At 43.4% G+C, this 15,700-nt stretch overlaps 1 protein-coding gene across 1 annotated transcript in view; it reads left to right on the forward strand.

Moving 5' to 3' along the window:
* abca3b (ATP-binding cassette, sub-family A (ABC1), member 3b) overlaps nt 1-14,825 on the forward strand; it is a 57,657-nt gene extending 42,832 nt beyond the window's left edge. Inside the window, exons 23-31 of the mRNA XM_015945573.3 lie at nt 1,147-1,305; nt 1,464-1,636; nt 3,374-3,508; nt 3,586-3,780; nt 3,868-4,055; nt 4,131-4,301; nt 4,397-4,593; nt 4,729-4,802; nt 14,481-14,825. Of these exons, the coding sequence (XP_015801059.3) occupies nt 1,147-1,305; nt 1,464-1,636; nt 3,374-3,508; nt 3,586-3,780; nt 3,868-4,055; nt 4,131-4,301; nt 4,397-4,593; nt 4,729-4,802; nt 14,481-14,612 (1,424 nt within the window). The 3' untranslated portion in view covers nt 14,613-14,825. The remainder of the gene's footprint in view (nt 1-1,146; nt 1,306-1,463; nt 1,637-3,373; nt 3,509-3,585; nt 3,781-3,867; nt 4,056-4,130; nt 4,302-4,396; nt 4,594-4,728; nt 4,803-14,480) is intronic.
* The last annotated feature ends 875 nt before the right edge of the window (nt 14,826-15,700 follow it).

Here is a 15,700-nt window from a genome sequence, read left to right on the forward strand (position 1 = left end):
TGAGACATGATTAATCCACGCTAGGAGGTTCTCATAATGAGACTCCCCAGAGAAAACAGATGAATCAGGTGTTGTCGAGGAAATTTCTGACGAGAAACTGATGCTTAATTAGATGTGTGAATAGCACTATTCAAGTGCTAGTTAAATTATTAAAAGTAATTATTTGTGCAAAAATTCATTCCATTCCTTAAAGCACTTACAGAAAAATACCTGCTGTGTCTACATTAGACTATGGAAGCCAGGCCTGCCTACAAACATGATTTCAACACTACCCAGGCCACCTTCTCTGTAAATTTTAGGTCTCTGATTTTGCGATCAGGCCAAAACTTTTGCTAACTAAAAAGATCCTAAAGACTCGTCTCACAAAAGTCAAACAACATCTTAGTGATTCCCAAGACTTTTGGTGCTCTGGGGACTTTGAAGACAAAAGTGGATCTTAATAAAAATGTTTCTGTTGCATCTGGTGTAACAAACACTCATCATAGCAACAGTGAAGCATGGCGGTGGTGTGTGATGGTCTGGAGCTTGCTGCTTCAGGACCTGGACCACTTGCTGTAGTTGAAGTGATGGAACCATGAATTCTGTTCTCTACTAGAAAGGAGAATTTCCGACCTTTGACCTTAAACAGGTCATAAATGCTGGAGAACCCTAACGTGGCCATTTTACATACATTATTTGGAAAGGCTTTGTTCTGTCACTAGGTTAGATCATCATTTGAAATGACATGATGTGTCTACTCAGGTTGTGTTTGATAATAAAATTTGTTTGCTGAGCTGAAACATTAAAGTTTGACACACAAAAAAACTGAAGGAATGTTTTAGGAGGGCAGATGTGTGTTTGTCTCTGTAAATGTCTAGGAATGAGTTTAAATGTCTCCTCAGCTCTTAAACTGAATAAAATCTGCAGTATTCTTGTGTGGGTAGACAGGGAGGGATCATATTCACAGAATGTTAGCACCCAGTTGATGAAAGTGCCTTTGAGGAGAAGAGTGGGATGTGCGAAGCTTTTTGATGTAGAAAGGTAAGAAACTGCTGGTGTGATGTTTTTCTCTGTGTGTTTTTACAAACTCCCGACCACGGACAGCATTCGTCAAATGCCACCAAATGTGTCTTTTCTGTTTACTGTCATTTTTAATTTCCTCTGCAGCTTTGCACCTGGATCACTTGGCTCATTTACTGGATAAAGTGTTCCTGATCTTTCCAAACTACTGCCTGGGCATGTGTGTCAGCCAGTTCTACCAGAACTTTGAGTTCATCAAGTTTTGCACCTCTAGTCCTTTTAGTGAGCTCATCTGTAAGACTCTAAGTAAGTATTGTCTCAACAGGAAACATCAGTCCTCCATTAAAATGTGTTTTTAATGTTTGTTTCAGCTAAAACTCTTGAGCGGGAACCTGAATCTAACCTCTGAATAAAAATCCACGTTTCAGTTGAACTGAGGACTTTTTCCTTGTTTCTGCTTCCAGACATCACCTACCAGCTCAACTACTTCTCCATGTCTGAGCCTGGCGTCGGACGCTTCCTGGTGTCCCTCTCTGTGCAGGGGGCCGTCTTCAATATTTTGTTGTTTGCCATTGAGATGCAGTGTGTCCGCACGCTTTGGCGACTCCTCACTTCCCTGGTCAGAAAACGAAAACAGGTAGAGACCAAAAGATTTAACAGTTTAGATACCATTAATACTATTACGGAGCATTGTACAAAATCACATTTATTAATGTTGCAGTATGGTTCAGAAAATCAGCTGATTTAGTTTGATTATCAATTCGGGCTGGGACTTGATTAAAATTTTTAATCTAATTAATTACAGGCTTTGTAATTAATTAATCTAAATTAATCGCATTTTAATCGTTCAGGAAAATGTGCTCTCAAAGTAAAACGTTTAATTAAAATTATGAGACAGAGAATCAAACATTAGACATGGATATTACTGTAAACTAAAGCTTTTAATAAAAAATGCATTTTAATTATTCAAATGTCACTGTGTGATATGAAACAAAACCCAAATCCACTAAAATTTATAATTACAAATAGAAAACACCTGCAAAGGGTTCCTGAGCTTTTAAATAGTCTCTCTGTCTAGTTGAATGACTGAAATAAATTTGACTTTGCACCAGATTCTAATTTTTCCAGTTTCACTTGTTTGTATAATTGGGAGTTTTTATTAGCATTTCTACTCATAATGTAGTAAAAACACATAAATAATAATCCTTCAAAATGACAGTAGAACAGGCACAAAAGCTGATCTAGGACTTAAATGTACTAACTTTTAACACCAGAGCAGGCATGGCATATTCTGAGAATGATCAGGAACACTAACTGGTTCCAGTTGGATGACTGGAGAATGATGGGATGATAAAAGATCATGGCGAGGAAATAATGATCTGACGAACAGATGAGCGGACCTTCCTTACATGGGAAGTCCTGATGTCACGTTAATACGGGGATGCTGCAGACCCGCAGATTCACACCTGCAGCAGTGAATCTGGTGTGATCTCCAGCCTGACCACAACTTCCTCGTTCCTCGCTGCCCCTGAAACATCCGCCCCTTAGCTGATGACAGCTTCAACACACCTCGCTGCTTAATGATAGTAATGCATGTGATGTTTAGACAGTGACTCGACTCAGAAACGTATAATTCCCCGACAGAACTGTTTAGAAAATCATCTGAAAAGTTTCAGAGTGTTTCTGTTTTAACTTAAACTTCTGTTTTCAACTTTAAGACACGTTGTTTGTGATTGTTTACAGAGTAGTGAGAACACGGAGCGTTCTCCCAGTGGAAGCCAGGTGCCTCTCGTTTGTCTGACTACTTTCATAAACTACTGTTAGGGCACAGAATTATTCCGTCTGGTGCTTTCAGCGCTGCACAGATGTTACGTAAATGTTAAAAATATAGCTTACCGCAACTTTTGTAAAGTTTCCGGTGCCACCGGGCAGCCGCAGCAGAGACGATCTCTGAAAAATGTCCGCGACATGAACTGCGTTTTTTTTCCAAGTTAAGAAAAGAGGCGGACGTGTTTCCTAAATCCTGCATCAGTCCAAGCAAGGCAACTTCTTTCTGTTTTTATTCTGTTTTAGTAGCCATTAGCATTGTGCATCTTTGTGTGCGTCAGTGATATTCAGTCTACGAGGAAATCGTGCAATGACAAAGGTTCCGCCGTGCTTGAAATGCAAGCTGCGATTAAATGCGTAAATTTTTTTCTAATTAATTCATCGTAATTAACGCGTTAAAGTCCCGGCCCTATTATTAATAAATGTTATGTTAGTTGCAGGTCTAACTGTATTCTAAAGAACATCTAGACAGTAAATCTTCTTTTACATGACAAAAACTCCCCACCAGATACCAGTTTCATCTTTTATTTTGGGTTTTGTTGGTCAGTTGCCTCTAATAGAGGATGCAGCACTGCTTCCAGAGGACAGAGATGTAGCTGAGGAGAGGAAGAGGGTTTTGGAGTGCCAGCCAGTTGTGGAGTCTATGGTTGGAAGTCCCCTCATCCTGCAGGAGCTCAGTAAGGTGAGTAGCTCTTCCTCCTGCTGTTCAGCGGTCCTCCCAGATGTTTGAGACCGATAACCTGTTTTTGTCCCTCTTAGGTGTACAGCAGCGGGGGGAGTATTCTGGCCGTGGACAGGTTGTCTCTCGCCGTGAGGAAGGGGGAGTGTTTTGGCCTTTTAGGCTTCAATGGAGCAGGAAAGACCACAACATTTAAGATGCTGACAGGTGATGAGAGTGTTACGTCTGGTGACGCCTTCATTGATGGTTACAGCATCTTAAGGGACATTAAGAAGGTAAGAAATGCCCCCATATTCAAAACAGTTTGTTTGACAATGTAGGCACTCAGAAACCTGACAGCGTCTGCTATCTGGGGCCTGCAGGTGCAGCAGCGTATAGGCTACTGTCCACAGTTTGATGCAGTGCTGGACCACATGACAGGAAGAGAGACTCTGAGTATGTACGCCAGGCTCAGAGGAATCCCAGAGAAGTACGTGTCTGGCTGTGTGGAGAATGTCCTGAGGTCCCTGCTGCTGGAGCCTCATGCTGATAAAGTGGTCCGCAGCTACAGGTAGATGCAGAACACAGATCATCCTCCTTGTTACTCTGTTGATCAGATAGTGATGAAGGTGTCTGAACTCTGCAGTGGTGGAAACAAGCGGAAGCTGAGTGCAGGCATGGCTCTGATTGGTGGACCTCCAGTCATCTTCCTAGACGAACCTTCGACAGGAATGGACCCAGTGGCGAGGAGGCTGCTGTGGGATGCTGTTACACGCACTCGGGAGTCCGGCAAGGCCATAATCATCACTTCTCACAGGTGAGCTCAGTGAAGAAGATTTATCATCGCATCATGATAAAAAAGCACGGAAGATGTGACCATTCTTAACATTTTACCGGGTGTTCACTCCCCAGTATGGAGGAGTGTGAGGCCCTGTGTACCAGGCTGGCAGTGATGGTCAATGGGCAGTTCAAGTGCCTCGGGAGCCCCCAACACCTGAAGAGCAAGTTTGGCAGTGGCTACACCCTGCTGGCTAAAGTGCACGTAGACGCTGACCTAGAGGACAGCGACCTGCTGCTGTTCAAAGACTTCATTGAAAGCACCTTCCCAGGTCAGAAAACCACGCAGTACAACAACTACAGCTTAAAACTACTATTATCCCTGCGGCAAAGTGATCTTTCCTGCATTCAACAATAATGCAGGATTCACTTTTTCAAAGCTAACATTGAATTCTCTTCTCTAACAGGAAGTCAACTAAAGGATGAGCACCAGGGGATGGTTCACTACCATTTGACAGACAAAACACTTACCTGGGCACAGGTACAGTAGGAAATCTGCTGTGTGATCGCTCCCTCTAGTGGACAGTTTGAATCATTTTAGGTTTTTTGTGACCTGCAGCTGTTAGGTTCCTCTGCACAGACTCCTTTTAGACCAGTTAATTGTAAACATTTTATAACTAGTTAAACTGCTCTCTGTCCGGTTTGATGAAAGTGATGCAAAAGTAGAACCAGCCACCACACCAAGGCAACATTTTAAACACGTAGGCAAGATTCTGATGATAGATAATATGCACTTTTGCACACATGAGATTATTATAGGACATTTAAACAAGGCAGACAAACAAGAAGGATACTGAAAACAGCTAAAATATAAACAAAAACTTTTTGTTGATTCATAAATGCCAAAGTTGGAAGTTCGTTTCAGAAAAGGTAAAATGGTAAATGGCCTGCATTTGATATAGCGCCTTCCAGAGCCCTGGAACCCCCCAAGGTGCTTTACATCACAATCAGTCATTCACCCATTCACATCCTAGTGGGGATGAGCTACCATGTAGCCATACCTGCCCTGGGGCGCACTGACAGAGGTGAGGCTGCCGAGCACAGGCCCCACCAGTTCCTCCGACCACCACCAGCAGGCAAGGTGACAAGCTGAGCAGGGCTCGAACTTACAACCTGCTGATTACGGGGCGAGCATTTAACTCCTGTGCCACCGTCACCCCTCCTATGTTTGTGCCTTGAGATGACTCTTGATTTGACGCTAGACACATAAGCTGAATTGAATTGAAACTATATTTGTAAAAGTTACAGACTGCTGAGTAGGGATGGATGATAAAAAAAAGCATTTTGATACAAAAAATTAATATTTATCAAAATCAGTAATTGTTGATAACTATGAAACAAATATAGAACATATATGGTGGCGCAGTGGTTAGCACTGTTGCCTCGCAGCACGAAGGTTGCAGGTTCGAAACCCAGCTGCGGCCTTTCTGCGTGGAGTTGCGTGTTCTCCCCGTGCATGCTTGGGTTTCCTCCGGGTACTCCGGCTTCCCCCACAGATCACAACATGCCCTATAGGTTATAAATTGTAAGTCACTTTGGATAAAAGCGTCTGCTAAATAAATAAACATAAACATATACAGGTCCTTCTAAAAAATTAGTATATTGTGATGAAGTTCATTACTGTCTGTAATGTACTGATAAACATTAGTCTTTCATATATATTAGATTCATTACACACAACTCAAGTAGTTCAAGCCTTTTATTGTTTCTAATATTGATGATTTTGGCATACAGCTCATGAAAACCCAAAATTCCTATCTAAAAAATTAGCATATCATGAAAAGGTTCTCTAAACGAGCTATTAACCTAATCATCTGAATCAACTAATTAACTCTAAACATCTGCAAAAGATTCCTGAGGCTTTTAAAAACTCCCAGCCTGGTTCATTACTCAAAACCGCAATCAGGGGTAAGACTGTCGACCTGACTGCTGTCCAGAAGGCCATCATTGACACCCTCAAGCAAGAGGGTAAGATACAGAAAAACGTTTCTGAAGAAATAGGCTGTTCCCAGTATGTACAGTCTATGGTTCCCAGAGTGCTGTATCAAGGCACCTCAGTGGGAAGTCTGTGGGAAGGAAAAAGTGTGGCAGAAAACGCTGCACAACGAGAAGAGGTGAACGGACCCTGAGGAAGGTTGTGGAGAAGGACCGATTCCAGACCTTGGGGGGCCTGCGGAAGCAGTGGACTGAGTCTGGAGTAGAAACATCCAGAGCCACCGTGTACAGGCGTGTGCAGGAAATGGGCTACAGGTGCCGCATTCCCCAGGTCAAGCCACTTTTGAACCAGAAACAGCGGCAGAAGCGCCTGACCTGGGCTACAGAGAAGCAGCACTGGATTGTTGCTCAGTGGTCCAAAGTACTTTTTTCGGATGAAAGCAAATTTTTCATGTCATTCAGAAATCACAGTGCCAGAGTCTGGAGGAAGACTGGGCAGAGGGAAATACCAAAATGCCTGAAGTCCAGTGTCAAGAACCCACAGTCAGTGATGGCCTGGGGTGCCATGTCAGCTGCTGGTGTTGGTCCACTATGTTTTATCAAGGGCAGGGTCAATGCAGCTAGCTATCAGGAGATTTTGGAGCACTTCATGCTTCCATCTGCTGGAAAGCTTTATGGAGATGAAGATTTCATTTTGCAGCACAACCTGGTACCTGCTCACAGTGCCAAAACCACTGGTAAATGGTTTACTGACCATGGTATTACTGTGCTCAATTGGTCTGCCAACTCTCCTGACCTGAACCCCGTAGAGAATCTGTGGGATATTGTGAAGAGAAAGTTGAGAGACGCAAGACCCAACACTCTGGATGAGCTTAAGGGCACTATCGAAGCATCCTGGGCCTCCATAACACCTCAGCAGTGCCACAGGCTGATTGCCTCCATGCCACGCCGCAATGAAGCAGTCATTTCTGCAAAAGGATTCCCGACCAAGTATTGAGTGCATAACTGAACATAGTTATTTGAAGGTTGACTTTTTTTGTATAAAAACACTTTTCTGTTATTGGTCGGATTAAAAATGCTAATTTTTTTAGATAGAAATTTTGGGTTTTCATGAGCTGTATGCCAAAATCATCAATATTAGAAACAATAAAAGGCTTGAACTACTTCAGTTGTGTGTAATGAATCTAATATATATGAAAGTCTAATGTTTATCAGTACATTACAGACAATAATGAACTTTATCACAAAATGCTCATTTTTTGAGAAGCACCTGTATTTTAAGTGCAGGCCGGACCATTTTGTGTTATTATTTCATAATAAATCAAGTTGGTTGCGTTACCAGACTTGACTTTTATTGATTCTCTCCCATTTTTGCAAACGACCATTGTTTGTTTTTTGTCAAACTTGTAAGAGTCAAAATATAGCCTTGCTGGTGGACAACTGTAACCTTTTTTTGTGGACAACTTCCCCTGCCTCTGCTTGCTGCGACACCTTTTTAAAGTCACTGGTTGTCGCTTTTGGTTTGCGAGACGATTACTTGGTGATGGAGAGTCCCTGGGTCTGTGTTTTTGACTGGTTGGGTGTTGATAATGATTCTAGTATGAAGCTAACCAGCAGGCTATAATGAAAAATAGGAAACTTATTATTGAGGTTTTTATTGACTAATTATTTTTCTATTGCGCCACACGTCTATTGGTAGATATAAATCTGTTTTGAATTGTTCTCTAGTCCTTCTACTGAGTTAGATAAAAAATAGTTTAGTAGGCTGAAGTGAAAATTAGTGTTCAAAAATAAATGTTTAGTTACCTATATAACCCAGGAAAACCACTGGATGAGCACTGTACAGAAATAAATGACAAGAAATTAGGCCTCCTTGGAAGCAACATATGCAATATCAGACTTTTGCACTTCATACTAGGGGCTGCATGACTTAATTTTCTTTAAAGTCAACAGTCAAGTAATGAAAATCGAGTCGACTTTGACTAGTCGTTGATGACGTCATACACCTGCAGCGGCGTTGGGGGGTTGGTTCGCTCCCCCCTCCCCCAGCGCAGCGGCCGCAAACTCACTGATGCGCCTGCAGCCTCTCGGAGTTCCTGCTGCTCTAAACATTAAAATAATTATTTCATTTTCTGTTCCTCACTTCTGATTACCTTCAGTGGTGTCTGTTTGTTGCAACCACCAGGTACAAAAACAAACTTGTTTTTATTTGACTATTTTTCTGTCCTGCCTGTTTATTATCTTCCTGCATCTCCTCTCAATCCTAAAGAAAAACTGCTACCTGGGTTCATGTATATTCACATTATGAGTTACCTTTGAACTGCAGTTCTAAAAGATCTACCGACCACAAAAACAGCTCGCTGGCCGCATCAGTGAGGTGCGTCACCGGAGGACAAAACAGGTGATGCGCCCCGCTCCACAGCAGTGAAAAGCATCAGGCACAAATAAAAGACAGAAAACATAAAAGGAAATGAGCCGACATGAACGATCACGTGTTAAATTTATTTTTGAGGTGGTGACACCTGATTTGATGTTACTGTGGCCGTGCTCAGGACGCAGATGTCTGGAGCGCGTCAACAATCAGAGCTTTGCATGCGCAAGCTGGTTAAGATTAGGATGGGGTGAGGGGAAGGTTAAATTGCAAGAGGGTAAACGTCACAATTTGGTTAAATGTCCGTTTTACGGCGGGTGTCTGTACCGACTCTCTGGCACAGCGCGTCGCCTCCCGGCTCATCACCTGCTGTCTTTTCCGAGGACTGCATTTTGTCGGTCATTATCACATGACAGCGACTAGTCGATGACAGTCATAAAAAGTCACTACAGAGCAGTGAAGTCGACTAGTCGACTAGTTCATACAACCCCTACTTCATACTGTGGATTTCCTAACGTTTTACATGAAAAATCATCATAATAATAAAAAATTACTAAATAAAAAAGAACCAAATAGACATCCATACATCTTCCGCTTATCTGTGGTAGGGTTGTGGAGGCATCAGCCTGAACAGGGACGCCCAGACTTCCCTCTCCCCAGCCACATGGGCCAGCTCCTCCAGGGGAATCCTAAGGTGTTCCCTGGCCTGCGGAGAATCATAGTCCCTCCAGCGTGTCTTGGGTCTCCTCCCTGTTTGACTTGGCAAAACCTCACCAGGGAGGTGTCCAGCAGGCATCCTAATCAGGTGCCTGAGCCACCTCAACTGGCTCTCTCAATGTGGAGGAGAAGTGGATCTACTCTGAGCCCCTCCCGGATGACCGAGCTTCTCACCCTACTTCTAAGGGAGAGCCCAGACACTCTGCAGAGGAAAACCATTTTGGTCTCGTGTATCTCTGATCTCATTCCTTCGGTAACTACCCAAAGCCCGTGACCACAGATGGGTGTTGGAATGAAGTTCGACCGGTAAATTTAGCGCTTCGACTTGCAGCTCAGCTCTCTCTTTACCATGACAGACCAGTACAACGCCCGCATCACTGCAGACGCAGCACCAGTTACAAACAGAGTCTGTGAGGCAGCCTTGGCAGGGTCCATCTCTCACTTGGAACAAGCCTGACTAAAGCCTAATTTATACTTCTCCGTGAGCTTCACAATGGAGAGACGCACACAGCGTGTCGGAAAAGTTTTCACATTCAAACTTCTGTTCAGGCAGCGGAGCAATGCAAAGCAATTCCCCACCAGGACAACAGAGGGCGTAGCGTTTTTTCTGTGGTATCTTGCCACCAAGGTTTCCCCCAGCGCTTTATAAGCCTGGCGGCCCGCCAGGATTTGCTTAGCCATCCGCCAGGCTAAGCGTCATGCCCCGCCCCCCTTCCCGACCCTACCGTGTCCGCTGACATGAATGGCGCAATGAAACTAGAGCCCTCCATCAGCTCCGCCAGGCTTAACTCATTTTCTGGGGGAAACCCTAATGTGTTTATATATTTCAGAGACATAACACGGACACATTTGTCCTTTCTCGTCAACCTCTTCATGTGGTCGCCACCTCTAAACCCACATTTTCTGTCGTTTCCATCCACGTTTGCTCTGTATTTTGTACTCCTTCAGTTACGGGTGAATAAATTTTAATTTTTTTCAGACTTTTTCCCGTGATGCGTTCTTCAATCTGTTCTGGGTCTGCCGCTAAATATCTGTTTACTTTTTAACAGAGCTACAGCTGTGTTTATGACGAATATACAGGAAGCTGCGTCCTGACCAATTACAAGCTTGCAATCTCTGTCACTTTCGACGGATGTTTAAAAATTTGGCATGTCTACGTCACCCTCTGTGAGCCCGTCGGAGAGCCCTTGCGCCGACGCATAATGGCGTTGCGTGTCTCTGCACCGACGCAGACAGAGAAGTATAAATCATGTTTTACTGGTGGCAATACAGATCAAGTTCAAGCACCAATCATTTAGGAACCTAACAACCCAAATCCAGCCCTCTGGTACCCCTTACTCCCGGAGTACCCCCCACAGGGCCGCCTGAGAGACGCTGAGGAACGTCTTCTCCAATTCCACAAAATTCAATTAAATTCTTTTTAGGATCTCAAATTGGTGTATATATTTTTTAATTATTTTAATTTCAGGTTGAGAATGCATTCAGACATGGATAGACTGTGTACTCATGCACTGATGTACTGCAAAAGTGGAATGCAGGCACACTCTCAAAGTCTGAGGTTCCGAACATCGCTCCTGTAGCCACAACTGTAACTTTATCTGGTTGTTAATACAACCGCAAACAGCGCCAAATGTTCGCGAGCCATGCAAGTACACTTTTTGGGGGCAAATCATTTTTAAAATCCTGAAATGTTCAAATAAACTGCTACGAGAAACTAAACCTCACTATGCAATGTAATGGCTATGCAACACTTCCGATATCTCATTGGATGTTGCTCATAAAATTGTTTCTATGTGAGCAGGCCCAGGAATAAGGTGGGTAGAGCTGGTCCTGTGTTCCATGGCTAGGACAAAAACCACATTACTCGTTCCAAATTAGAGGTCCGACTATCCAACAGACCCTCCTCTTCAGAACCTCGAAGATCCCCCGTAGTTGGAACACACCATGCTGTCCCCCTTTTTAAATAGGGAGACCACCCCGGTCTGCCAATCCAGTGGAACTGCCCCACATATTGTTGCATAGCCGCATAAACCATCACAGCCCGACAACCAACATCATCGAGCCTTAAGGAACTCTTGTCTCACCTGTCCCCGAGGTCTTTCCACCAAGGAGCTTTTTGACAATCTTGGTGACCTCAGCCCCAGAGATTGGAGAGCCCAACCCAAAGTCCCCAGACTCCACTTTCTCACTGGTAGGCGTGTCTGTGGGACTTAGAAGGTCTTTGAAGCACCCCGCCCACCAATCCACTACGTACTGAATCGAGGTCAGCCGCACACTGTAAAACGTGTTGGTAACGCACTGTTTTCCCCTACTGAGACATCGGATAGTTGACCAAAATCTCTTCAGAATTGTACAGAAGTCTTGCTCCATGGTCTCACTGACCTCCTCTTGAAAAATCCATGATGTCCAAACACGAAACATCGCTCAAATTCAGATCAGGGGGGCAATACCTCCTAAACCGAGGTCCCACTTTTGATGCCTGCATGAGCAATGAAATCCCCCAGCAGAATGAGAAGCCAGAAGGAATACTCTCCAGGGTCTTCAACAAGGGTTGGTACTCTGACCTAGTTTGGTGCATAAGCGCAAGTAACAGTCATCCCCCCACATGTAGGAGGATGGAGGCTACCCTCTCATTTACAGAGATAAACTGCTACGTACAGGCACCAAGTTGGGGTGCAACAAGTATGCCCACCCCTGCTCAACGCCTCTCGGTGGGGGCAACTCCAGAGTGGTAAAATGTCCAACCCTTCTCAAGGGAGCAGGTTCCGGAGCCAGAGCCATGCGTCGAGGTGAATCAGACTAAATGTAGTTGGAACTTTTCAACCTCACACACAAACTCCTTCTCCACCAGCGTGGTGACATTCCACGTACCAAAAGTCAGCTTCTGTAACCGTGGATCAGACCACCAAGGCAGTGGCGGTTCTACATCGAATTACTCCCCGGGCGAGGCCCCCTTTGAGCGCCCCGCCCAACCGCCCCCCCCCCCCCCCCCCACCACCACCACCACCACCACACCACCCCACCTGCATGAACACACGCATGTTTTCTACAAACAGGCATGTTTTATTAGAACGACTATTGAACATTCATTTTTCTAAGTTGCACATATTTACATTAATTACTATGAAGTTGTCAGAATGTAAAGCACTATACATTATTTACTGTATCAAAATATATAGAATCAAATATACAAAAACAAACAATAACTAAATATTAAGAATATATGAACATAATAGATAATAAATATTGTAAATAGCAAAAATATTTCACACATAACAAACTAAAGATAATCACTACAGCATTGCACTTAGAACAGAAAACACAAACTAAAATTAAAACCTAACCTTGATGCAACGTCATCAATAATGTCATCATATGAAATCTGTTCCCCTACTGAGTGATTGATACTAATCAGAGCCAGGTTAGTGAGCCGCCCCTGAAACATAGGTGACCTCAGGTATGACTTGATCAAGTTTTGAAAAGCTCCTCTCAGCTTGAGCCACAGTGACTGGCAGAGCAGTCCAAAAGTTGGGGTAGATCTCCAATAGATCTTTATCATGATCCATAATATTTTAGAATTGCCTCTGAAATTGTAATTTAAACTGTCATAAAAAATTGTAGACTTCCAAAAATACCATTTTTTACAGAACAAATCAGGTAAAAAATAATCAGTGCAGCCATCTGCAATAAATAAACAGGATAGTTAGTGGTGACTGGGAAGTTTTCTTCTGCTTGTAGAGTTGTTTTATTTATTATTATGTGAACATGATCAACATGTGTTTGTTGTTGTTCAGGCAGGCCACAGACTGCAGTGAGCATTTAACAAATCCTAGTTAGAATCAGTAAAACACGATTCAAGGACTTTTTTCGAACCATTTGAATATTCGTTTAAATATTTCAGCCCTATTAGCTCTGTTAGCAATTAGTTGACCGCATTTAACCGTTAAAATCCCAGTTAACTGGTTCAAAAAATTGAAAACATGCATCATGAGAGCTACATACCTTTATCTTTTTTTTCCCCCTGAATGGGGCACCTGGTGGTTTTAGCCTTTTTATGTTCATCTCTTCTGTTTGGCTCTTAACTCAGTAAGTTTCCTTTAGTCAGGACTAAACAATTTGACCTTGATGGGGGGGTGACCACAAAATCATTTTGTTTTTCCTTTTTTTATTCGGCCATTTCACACAATTCAGAGAAACCTGAAAGAATGATAGGCCTGTGTTTATGATATTATGAATGAAATATGGAAGAACGTTAAGATGTGATTGACTTTAGCCATGTTAATACAGTTGATTCAGCCCCTGCACGCTCATTCATTTGGGAAAGACGCAGAGGTGAATTCCCCCGCCGCACCCCTCCCCTTCCTGTTCTTCATAGACACACGGTGCACGTGAACGTTCTCAGTCAGCAGGAGCGCCTGCAGCTGCAGGGGGCGCCAACTTGCTGTTTCCAATCCAGACACTGTCATATGACAGATAATAGAAAACCTCGGTGCGGCGCAGATTTCCTTTTTTTTTTTTTTACTCAGCGCTTGTGCGCCCCTTTTGTGTCATGAAAAAATGCCGCCCCGGGCAACTGCCCTGTCTGCCCGTGCCTAAAACCGCTACTGCACCAAGGTCCCGGCCTTCGGCCATCACATTACACCCGACCCCTTTGGCCCCTCCCACAAGTGGTGAGCCCCTGGGAAGGGTGACCCATATCTCCATTTGGGACTGTGCTTGGCTAGGCTTCATGGGTGAAAGCCTGGCCACGAGGCACTCGCCAATGAGCCCCACCTCCAGGCCTGGCTCGGGGGGGGGGGGGGTCTGATGACCAGCGTCTGGGTGAGGAAACATTGTTTCCACTTATGGAGATCATCTTAAGGGGTCTAAATGGACATATTGTTTCAAATGTAGAATTAAAAAGCTCAAATTGACCTCCACTTGTTCTTATAGTCTAAAGTTGTTATTGCAAAACACAAATGAAGCATTAAAACCCTAAGAAAAAAATTACCTTTCTGTTTCCATTTGTTCTCCAAATTAATACATAAAATGGTTCATTAATTCTAATTTTCATTATTTAATTAAATGTAATTAAAATAGAGCTCTTTTTCACAGTTTCACGTTCTCTTTCTTACCCCCCCCCCCCCCCCCATGCAGGTGTTTGGTACCTTGGAGGCGGCCAAAGAGAAATATCGCATTGAAGACTACTGCGTGAGCCAGATTTCATTGGAGCAAGTGTTCCTCAGCTTTGCCCAGTTCCAGCACTGTGCACAGACTGACAGAAAGTAGTTGGAGCCAAGAATCTGTCGTCAGCCATTTTCTGTGGAACCTTTGTGAAAGGACGTCAGTCAGGAGTGAACGGAGGAACGAGAAGGACGTATAATTATCTAACTTGAACACCAAGTCACTGGTCCAGCCTCAAATTTCAACATTTCTTTGACTCCATAACTTTTTACAGGCAATGATGTTAGCTGTTACTGTGCGAAGTTTGGTGATGACATCATCATGGCGTGTGATGTTGATCAAACAAAGTAATGAACTCTGCACCTTTTTGTTAAACATCCGCCAAACCACTACACTGAAATGTGTGTGTGTGTGTGTGTGTGTGTGTGTGTGCGTGTGTGCGCGTGTGCATGCGCGCCAAGTTAGGTTTTTATTTATGACTTTTATTATGTTTCCAAGCATTTGTGCTTTATGATGATGATCACAAGAGGAAGAATCACTCTTACTGATGATTGTGAAACCATTGCACACCTTGTAGCCTTATCTATCAATCAAGGGTTCTTGTTTTTTTTTTTTTTACGTTGCCTCTGGAGCTTCTTTTAAGCCTTTTAATGCTATTGTCAGATTTTGTGACACAATCGTTCGTGGTACAGAAACCTTTTAAGACTGTTTCTTATGAACACACACGCATAAAAGTGGAATACTTTAAAGGCTACAAGCCGTCCCAGCTGAGGATTAATTTTCTGAGTGCTTTCAGTCCATCCTGAGTACAGGACGTACGTCTCCTTTTTCACTTCTTGCAATGTAATGAATCTGTGTTGCTGCCAAAGATGCGACAGCAGCTGTGTGTGTGTGTGTGTGTGTGTGTGTGTGTGTGTGTGTGTGTGTGCGTGCGTGCGTGTGTGCGTGTGTGTGTGTGTGTGTGTGTGTGTGTGCGTGTGTGTGTGTGTGTGTGTGAAACCGTAATAGAAAATGCTAGCATGTGATGAAGGTGATTAATTTTAATTCTGCAAATATCACAGTAAAATTAAAATTTTTAACTGGATAAATTATTTTTCCAGTTACATGACTGCATCACTACTGAGATATTGCCTCATTAATAATAGTAAATGCACCTAGACAGTCCAACAGGTAATGGTTGATAAACTCTACAG

The sequence above is a fragment of the Nothobranchius furzeri genome, chromosome 12 (assembly GCF_043380555.1).
Source record: "Nothobranchius furzeri strain GRZ-AD chromosome 12, NfurGRZ-RIMD1, whole genome shotgun sequence".
NCBI lineage: Eukaryota > Metazoa > Chordata > Actinopteri > Cyprinodontiformes > Nothobranchiidae > Nothobranchius > Nothobranchius furzeri.